This window comes from Sinocyclocheilus anshuiensis, unplaced genomic scaffold (genome assembly GCF_001515605.1).
Source record: "Sinocyclocheilus anshuiensis isolate Anshui unplaced genomic scaffold, SAMN03320099.WGS_v1.1 scaffold446, whole genome shotgun sequence".
Taxonomy (NCBI): domain Eukaryota; kingdom Metazoa; phylum Chordata; class Actinopteri; order Cypriniformes; family Cyprinidae; genus Sinocyclocheilus; species Sinocyclocheilus anshuiensis.
The window spans coordinates 3,821,214-3,831,592 of record NW_015544247.1 but is presented as its reverse complement, the minus strand read 5'-3'; the positions used below and the strand labels follow the sequence as shown (position 1 = coordinate 3,831,592).

Genomic DNA, 10,379 nt, shown 5'->3' with positions numbered 1-10,379 from the left:
AGCAAAGTGTAATTTCTTCAGTGTTGTCACATGAAAAGATATAATAAAATATTTACAAAAATGTGAGGGGTGTACTCCTGTGAGATACTGTATGTGTGTGTGTGTGTGTGTGTCACAGGAATTAATTACACTTCAAAACATATTAAAATAGAAAAGAGTTATTTTAAATAGTAATAATATTGAATGGGTAATGAAATGGATTATGAAATAAATGTTGAATTTCAGTTTCATGATTCGTCAGAAATCATTATAATATGCTGTAACAGTTTTGCTGCTTAATATTTTTGTTGAAACCGTAATATATATATTTTTTCAGGATTCTTAGATAATTTTAACGTCAAAAGAGAAGCATTTTTTAAAAATATAATTATTTAAATATTATTAATATTAAAATATGATATAAATAATCAATAATCAATTTATATAAAATAAAAATGATGAATTAAAAATTAACTGAATTAATTTGAGAAAAAAGTAATTAAGGGAGTTATATATTATCTCACACTTGACCAGGATCTAACTCTGGGAGCTCTGGATCAATGGTGGAGAAGATTTTCACTCCCACGATTTCATCTTTCTCTGCTTTCCGCTTCCCTAGTTTCCACTCCTAAAAGAAACAAATAAAACATGACTTACAACACTCCCAACACACACACAACTGCCATGCTGAACCGAACTATTCTCTAGTCAAAGTTAACACTTTGAATATAATTATTATAAATACAATATAAAATATTAATTATAACACACTTCTAAAGGACGTGATCTCAAAATCAGCAAACAGATAGCAATACTTGACAGTACAGCTCTTCAAGCTTTAATATCTCTTGTCTGACTATGTATTTAACTCAGTATATAAAACTACATGCCCATTACTATTATACATATTTTAACAAACGCACCTTCTCATCTCTGTAGTTAAGGAAGAGCTGGAAAACGTCACTATTTGAGATCACCGGATGCCGGCACATGCGGGACATCCAGCCCTGCAGGCGTTCCATGCGCATTTTGATAAATTCCTCTTCAAATCGGCCTAAAGAGAAACAGAAGACAGATGCTAGGAAGTCTACCAGGCAAAAACACTTTTTATTGGTGACTATTAAAAAAACAAGAAGCTTTTCTAAAGTGACCAGATAGATCACTATTACTTTTTTGCTTTGTTCACCTGTAACTTGTTTGTCAGGTAGACATGGAATTGGCAGAGCACAGGCAAACTTCTCTACGAGCCTCTCATATAACCAGTCAAAGTGTTTGTATCTGTGGTTGACCGGTCTGTTTGTAGTCTGAAAAATAGTTAAATATAAAAATAAACTAAGACCCATTAGTAAAACAATTACAGTAAGTCAATATTTTTTAAGCAGTCCTGAGAGGTGCTTCAAAGGAACTTACATTAGGTGTGATCTGGTATTCGATGTAGCTCTTCAGACCGTACATTTTTGACCCCTTTTTGGGATCAGCCACTACACAATCTAACTGAATTTGTGGATACAACCATACAGGACCCACCTCGCCTGCCTGCAAAATAAACATTCAGCCTTTTTTTCAAACAATCAGAAACTTTGTATCAATTCACCATACCACTTAAAACAAACCCAAGATTGTTTGATTATTCTGTTAACTATCTAATCAATCTTCAGGCATGGGATCAAATCACATGACAAAGACAAATAACTTACATAAATTTGCAGTTTGTCATTTCCCTTAGCTATGCTCTTGGTAAGCAAATACACCTCTGGATTTGGGGTCTTGGAGAACCCTGGAAACCTATGGGAAAAGATGGGATGAGCATTTCTAAAGTTTATTTTATTAATGAAATATTAATATTGGCAGTTATCAAAACTAAAACATTACTTGTTGAGGGATATTTTCATAGTAGAGTGACCCCCGCCCCGCTGCATGGTTCCGCCCTCTTCCATCTGTGAACCTCCATAACCGACTGTCGACTTTCCATCATCGGAATCATCGTCCCATTCCTCATCAAAGGAATAGACAGAACCTACAGTCACATGACACAACAATCACCATCACCATCACATACAGTAATAAAATAGCAGACTGAAAAACTAAACTTTTTACTCATCATTCAAAACATGCATTTACATTTTTCAAAAGTATTAACATAACTAAAATCCTTTTTCCTGCTTTTCCAAGATACTGATTCAGAAGATCCAGCAATGGATTTTAACCATATTCCAAAAAGACAGCTGAAGCAATTATTAATTATGTCCATAATGCACAATTTTTTATGAGAACCGAACTATTCTCTAGTCAAAGTTAACACTTTGAATATAATTATTATAAATACAATATAAAATATTAATTATAACACACTTCTAAAGGACGTGATCTCAAAATCAGCAAACAGATAGCAATACTTGACAGTACAGCTCTTCAAGCTTTAATATCTCTTGTCTGACTATGTATTTAACTCAGTATATAAAACTACATGCCCATTACTATTATACATATTTTAACAAACGCACCTTCTCATCTCTGTAGTTAAGGAAGAGCTGGAAAACGTCACTATTTGAGATCACCGGATGCCGGCACATGCGGGACATCCAGCCCTGCAGGCGTTCCATGCGCATTTTGATAAATTCCTCTTCAAATCGGCCTAAAGAGAAACAGAAGACAGATGCTAGGAAGTCTACCAGGCAAAAACACTTTTTATTGGTGACTATTAAAAAAACAAGAAGCTTTTCTAAAGTGACCAGATAGATCACTATTACTTTTTTGCTTTGTTCACCTGTAACTTGTTTGTCAGGTAGACATGGAATTGGCAGAGCACAGGCAAACTTCTCTACGAGCCTCTCATATAACCAGTCAAAGTGTTTGTATCTGTGGTTGACCGGTCTGTTTGTAGTCTGAAAAATAGTTAAATATAAAAATAAACTAAGACCCATTAGTAAAACAATTACAGTAAGTCAATATTTTTTAAGCAGTCCTGAGAGGTGCTTCAAAGGAACTTACATTAGGTGTGATCTGGTATTCGATGTAGCTCTTCAGACCGTACATTTTTGACCCCTTTTTGGGATCAGCCACTACACAATCTAACTGAATTTGTGGATACAACCATACAGGACCCACCTCGCCTGCCTGCAAAATAAACATTCAGCCTTTTTTTCAAACAATCAGAAACTTTGTATCAATTCACCATACCACTTAAAACAAACCCAAGATTGTTTGATTATTCTGTTAACTATCTAATCAATCTTCAGGCATGGGATCAAATCACATGACAAAGACAAATAACTTACATAAATTTGCAGTTTGTCATTTCCCTTAGCTATGCTCTTGGTAAGCAAATACACCTCTGGATTTGGGGTCTTGGAGAACCCTGGAAACCTATGGGAAAAGATGGGATGAGCATTTCTAAAGTTTATTTTATTAATGAAATATTAATATTGGCAGTTATCAAAACTAAAACATTACTTGTTGAGGGATATTTTCATAGTAGAGTGACCCCCGCCCCGCTGCATGGTTCCGCCCTCTTCCATCTGTGAACCTCCATAACCGACTGTCGACTTTCCATCATCGGAATCATCGTCCCATTCCTCATCAAAGGAATAGACAGAACCTACAGTCACATGACACAACAATCACCATCACCATCACATACAGTAATAAAATAGCAGACTGAAAAACTAAACTTTTTACTCATCATTCAAAACATGCATTTACATTTTTCAAAAGTATTAACATAACTAAAATCCTTTTTCCTGCTTTTCCAAGATACTGATTCAGAAGATCCAGCAATGGATTTTAACCATATTCCAAAAAGACAGCTGAAGCAATTATTAATTATGTCCATAATGCACAATTTTTTATGAGTATGCTAAGGTGTACTTCTTTTTCACAAGAGTATTCATACTGGAATTCATATGGAGGGGCCAGATAAGGTTCTGCTTCCTTGTGCATATGTGAATATACCGCTCTCGCTGTGGGAAGCATGTTTTAGATAACAGATAACACAGACAACATGAATATCTCACATGCTGTTGACAGTAAAGCAGCAACATCGCTGATGAGATGCTTCTGTTATAAAATGTACCTGTGCCCTAATAACAAATACGTCACTATACACTTTCACACAGGAGCAAGTTAAACTTGAGCTTGGTTATATGGCTACCATTCAAAAGTTTGAGGTCGGTAAGATTTTAAGTTGTCTCTTATGCTCACCAAGGCTGTATTTATTTGGTCACAAATACAGTAAAAACAGTAATACTGTGAAAATAACAGTTTTCTATTAGAATATATTTTATAATGTCACTTTTTCCTGTGATGGCAAAGCTGAATTTTCAGCAGGAAGCAATGGTATCCATCTATTTCGCCATCTTCTCCTGCATACACTTTACTAAAAGTAGGGGTGAGCGATATGACCAAAATCTTATATCACGATATGAGTCATTTTATTTCACGATAACGATATATATCACAATATAGGCCTAGTTATTTTTGCTTTAAATAAGGTCTTTATGATATCAAAATGTTTGATACCATAGAAATGTCATAATTCTTCTCCTAAATAGATGTATTGAAGCCTAAATAATAATAACAAAAAACCTCAAGCTTACTGAAGACAGGTAAACAGTCAGCAATTAAAAAAGAATAAGAAACTAATTACAAGCAATAGGACAAAATACTAGTGGAACAAATAAATAAGAAATGCTACATACATTGTATAAAGTAATCAAATGTACAGTATATTATTCATTGTGTAAATTAAATATATATTTCTTCTTATTAATTTTATTTAAGTGATTTAGTCAAGAGCAGTGAGAGATTTTCTCTCTTTTGTTGTTTGATTAACATGAATGACTGCTGTCACTTTAAGAGCTGCCTGGATCCAATATACTGTTACACGTGTGTTTTCTTTCTCAACTGTTTGCTTTCACTTAAGACTTAATTTACAGCGTTTATGAGGTTACTTGCAAAGCTGGGCATTTTGACACATACAAGTGTGTGTATTTAACTGTTCAAGGCCTATAAAGCGGCAAAAATAACGTGCGGCTTAAAATCGCTTGTTTTTAAACCGCAATGATTAAAAACGTGCAAACGATACATTTTCATGACCACATAGCACAGCAATGTCATGTGTGCCTGTAACCGGGTTAGAGACGATAGACCAAAATCTACTGGTTGACAAATTCTACTGGTTAATCGTGTCTACCGGTATATCGCCCACCCCTACCTACAAGTATTACATTTCTTTGGATAAATATCTTACTGACCCCAAACTTTGGAACAGAAGTTTAGATATATAGACAGATAATCATAAATGTTTAATGGAGGTTGTACTGTAAATGTTTTTCACTTACCATTATTGCCTGCTGGTTCCTGTTCAGCGCAGTTCCAGTTGTCCGCAGGGTTGTTGTTGGACCATGTCGTGGCAGTCCAAGCCTCATTCCCGTTAACCCCCTACAGGCACATAAAATACAACATTAAATCATTCTTTTGAACAAATCTACATCCATGCTGACGATCAAGACATTTGCTTTGCCATTTTGTAGATATTGAGGTCGCCTAAATTATACAGGTTGTTATTTTAAGTTTAAAATGGATTCTATCAGCTTTTTCCCACAATCCCCTACCGATACCTGTGCTGGAACTATTCCTTGATTGACCCATTTTAATATCAAGTCAAGTGTCTGCTCAAATGATGAATAACCAAATTCACTACAATTTAAGGAACATCAGGTTCTTCCTTCCACCCACTTCCTTTTATAGGTTCCATAAATATCACTCATATGTTGCAACTAGATTACAGCGACTCTCTCTTGCTGGGTTGGCCATATAAACAAAATGAAGCTGCCTTGTTCATATTCAAATTCTCACATAATATTTGCTTGTGCGTCTCCATTCGTCCCATGATACCATGGCTGACCTATAACATACAAAACAGACAGGCCAATGTCACCTAAAACTAACGCAGTGTTGATACTTCAGTACTAAAGATATTCCTGTAAAGATATTTTCAAGATTACTAATAACACATACTACACTTTAAAGGGGTCATATAATGCGATTTCTATTTTTCCTTTTCTTTAGCGTGTTATGTAGCTATTTGTGCATGTATAAGATCTGCAGGGTTACAAAGCTCAAAGTCTCCCACAAAAGGATTTATTCTATCTAAAAGAGAAGGCTTATCCAGACCGGGCTAAAACGACTCATTCAAACACGCCCCCACATCTCTACGTCACGATGTCTTTATTTACTGTATATTGCTGCTGCCACACAGATCTAAAATAAACATGTGATTTGTTTCCCAGCTGTTTACCTTCACAGATATAACCGACTGTTTTTTGTAACTCGTTTGTTTTTAACGTAAACTTGTGTGTGAATGAGAACTTAGTTTAGTACTCTTAGAAAACCTTATATCAGAAGTTTAAACTCATATGGTTTAAAACGCATGATTTCAGCGCGATAAACATGATAATCAGAACCAAAACATGTTTTTTTAGCAGGTATGAGCTGTAATGGCGCAGCTCTATTCTGGAAAAGGGGGCGGGGAGCAGCAACTCATTTGCATTTAAAGAGACAGGCCCGAAAAACAGCGTGTTTCTGCTTCCACTCAAAATAGGCATTTTCAAAATGATATAATAAATGATCTGTGGAGTATTTTGAGCTGAAACTTCACAGACACATTCTGGGGACACCAGAGACTTATATTACATATTGTAAAAAGGGGCATAATATGTCTCCTTTAACATTTGCCTTAAAGCATGAAATTATTAGTTCTTGCTGGCATTTTAGTTGTTTTTCTACTTTACATGATTTTAATACGTACCCACTCAGTATAAGCACATGTTATGGAACGAATTAGAAACATTATTTGAATTAACAGTGTAAAGCAGCAATAATGAGAATCGCCCTGCTATTTTAAAGGTTACTTTACAAACCATGAATCACACAACTAAAAACAGGACCAAAAAAAACTCTTTATTAAGATTCACAAAATGTAGAAAATGTTTGCAGAAACCATTATTATGTTCACTCATAATGAAAAAGTCAATGACAACAATATATGAGTTTCTCTTCTTGTATAAATGGCTAATGGTCACAAATGAATTGAATATACGGTATAAAAATATAGTTATCTCAAATCTGCCACAAAAGGCCTGGATGTGCTTTAAGAACTAAAAGGCCAAAGGCTCTTGAGTCCATCTCTTTCCATTAGTCTAAGACTTAATGGCCAATTCCATCAATAGACCTGACCTTGATGTTGCTAAAAACTGACTTCCAGCCATGCAAAACCATTTGTCTCGCTTCCTGGCCTCACCAATTAAGATCGTCTATACCAATTTTCCCTGAGCACAACATTACTCATATGTTTATCGTTATTAGTACTTTGGTGTTGTGGATCACTCTAAATGTCACAGAGTCATTGAAGGCTGATGGAAACATTAAGTCGTTAGATCTGTCATTTCACCACTTTCTTTTTCTTGCAAGGGTGTCTGTACTCTTGACCAGCCTCATCTAATGGAGGTAAAATCAGTATATGGCCATCCAGTGTGTACAGTAAAATCTACTGCCGAATGTAATTGAATGTAATCATAAAACCAAATAATTTAATAACCCTTACTAGTTATTTAACAATATTTATATAATTATTTGTAATAATTATTATTATTTATATATAATTAATTGTATAATTTAAGCATCTTTTTTTAAATGATCACACAAAAAACACAGCTTATAGTAATAACATGTTTTTTTTTTTTTTGTTGGAATCCATATACAGTACCAGTCCGTTTTAGACACACTTAATTATTCTTTAATATTATTACTTGTAAACTTTTTATAATGATACAAAACAATGAAATAACACAAATGGAAGAATGGCAACATCATGACAACCAAAAAATGTTGAACAATTTTCTACTATTTTAACTACTGTTCCTTTACACACCAACTAATCCCTAAGTAAAAAGAAATAAGTAACAAAGCTAAAAATAGATAAAATATTTAAAAAATTTAAATGTTGATTTCTTAAAGAAATTTCATGTTTATATTTGTCTACATGAGTAATATCAAGTATTTAAGCATAAACTTTTTTAAAACAAAAGGCTATTAAGACCATGAGGAACTTACAAACGTGTCCAAATTTTTTACTGGTAGTGACTATTTCATTGGTTTAAAAAAAAATTATTAGGCATTGTCCTGAATTTCGTTTTTCTAAAATTCTGCCAAAAATGTCTACAGATGGTGAGCCTGTTTAATGGTTTAGTTTAATGTTTAATGGTGAGACAGATCTGACTTCTCATCTATCTGCAAACTGCTAAACATGGCTAAGCATTTAAACACTATTGCATGCACAATGACAATGTGCACAACACAAAGTGTGAACATCTGACAGCCTACTAGAGAAACAGCCCCAGAGAGAACAAGAGAGAGAAAGAGAGACAGTTCTGAGCTATAATGAGGCCCATTTACTCTCATTCTCCTGCTTTCACAGGAAATGGATTTCAACTGCAGATGACACATAGGGCCTTTGTGCATGTTATGCTCAGCAGAACTCATTAAATGAGTGTGGATTTCTAGTAAAAGTTGGCTGTGAAAATGAGGAAGCAAAACTGCTATTTGAATAGTGGGTTTTTTGTTGGTTGTGGCTACTTATTTTTACTGAGACCTGCTTTACATGTCATTAGAGGAACTGTGGAACATGCAGATACATTTAAGACATTTGAGATAGAACTTTAAACAGTACATGCTCACCACAACTTCTCCAAATGTGAGATTATGAACAAAGATTATGTGGTAGTTGATGTGGTACCTGAGTGTTTGCTGAACTGCTGTTGTAACCTTGATTCTGAGCATCAATGTACTTTGTTGCTGATGCTTGTGTGGAAACAGGGTTAATCTGCAAAACATAATAGGCACATGAATATATCCATGAAAAAACAGCCTGATATGTAAACAAATTTTTTTTAAATGAAATAATGTATATTTTTGTCATATCCAGTCCATGCCTTTTGCAGTCCATCCATGCATACATAACTCAAACTTTCCCTCCATATGAATCAATGACAAAAAATCATTCAAATGTCATCACGCCCGAGGAACGCTGACTGTGTATCTACAGGAAGGCCACACTGGGAATATGTTAAACATCTTGGTAATTATGGTACAAAGACAGACCTACTGCACAGAACATGTGGGAATATTCTCCGTCTGGAGTAAAAGTATGCAAGATACCTAATTAAACCTTTAATCATTTACATTTTGTATCTTCTAATTATGATACAACTCAAGAAACACACACATTCAATGATTTCCCTTGATTTCAATGATGTGATACTACTGGAAAAACACAAGAACATCTATTAAAAAAAAAAAAAAAAAACTGGACAAGTTTTAGTATATCAGCTCAGCAAACAGAATAACACTCTGCTCACTGATGTGGTCTAGATAATCAGAAGTTTGCTTTCACTTTGTCCTTCCCCTCTCTAGAGTTCTAAAAATAATCACACAAAATGCTCCAATTTCATCTAATGCTCTGTATAAAGAAGTGAAATCGAAAACAAAGCTAATGATTAGGGTATTTTTTACCTCAATATAGTCCTCGGGCACCAGGCCTACATTTCCTCTGGAATTCCGAGCCTCTACCCAGCCACCGCCTACATTCTACATAAAATAAAGAAAAACAGAGAGGGAAATTATATATATATAACTTAAAAGTTTGGGATCTGTAAGATTTTTGAATGAAGTCTCACCAAGCCTGCATTACAAATACCAACAGTAACAGTAAAAACAGTAATATTGTGAAATACTTCTGACTTTTAAAGGGGTCATCGGATGCCCATTTTCCACAAGTTGATATGATTCTTTAGGGTCTTAATGAAAAGTCTATAACATACATACGTTAAAATTTCTCAATGGTAGTGTAAAAAACACTTTTTTACCCTGTCAAAATCAGCTGTTTTCAGCAAGCCATTCTAGTCCATGTTGCTTTAAATGCTAATGAGCTCTGCTGACCCCGCCCCTCTCTTCTGTGGGGTGACGAGCAGACTGTAAACTTCAGCCGCGAAACTGGCTAACTAGCACGTTATTAGGAAAGGCGATTTGCATAATTCATAAAAAAACCCTTATACTCACTTCTTCTGTTGATGAAGCTGGATCACGAATGATTCGCGCGAATATAGACGCATTTAGGCAGATCGGGATCGGCGCATTCCCTTCAAAATGAAAGTAACGTTAATCCTCTGCATCTTCAGCGGCTCAGATGTCGGGAGTAAATGACGACTGCTATATTCATTATTACATCCAACAACAGAACACCTCAATCGCTTAATCGGAGATATTCTTGTCTTCCCCTGCACCGGAGTCGACACAATGGCGGACTGATGACAGCTCACTCAGGGCGGGTCTAAGGTAAGACG

General features: G+C 35.0%; 1 protein-coding gene across 1 annotated transcript in view; it reads right to left on the bottom strand.

Moving 5' to 3' along the window:
• The window catches only part of LOC107697776 (sorting nexin-9-like), a 27,848-nt gene that overhangs the window by 10,637 nt on the left and 6,832 nt on the right, over positions 1-10,379 (bottom strand). The window contains exons 3-11 of the mRNA XM_016498631.1: positions 9,550-9,624; positions 8,774-8,860; positions 5,319-5,418; positions 3,433-3,577; positions 3,258-3,345; positions 2,971-3,096; positions 2,747-2,864; positions 2,484-2,614; positions 504-607 (exon numbers count right to left, since the gene is read on the bottom strand). Of these exons, the coding sequence (XP_016354117.1) occupies positions 504-607; positions 2,484-2,614; positions 2,747-2,864; positions 2,971-3,096; positions 3,258-3,345; positions 3,433-3,577; positions 5,319-5,418; positions 8,774-8,860; positions 9,550-9,624 (974 nt within the window). The remainder of the gene's footprint in view (positions 1-503; positions 608-2,483; positions 2,615-2,746; positions 2,865-2,970; positions 3,097-3,257; positions 3,346-3,432; positions 3,578-5,318; positions 5,419-8,773; positions 8,861-9,549; positions 9,625-10,379) is intronic.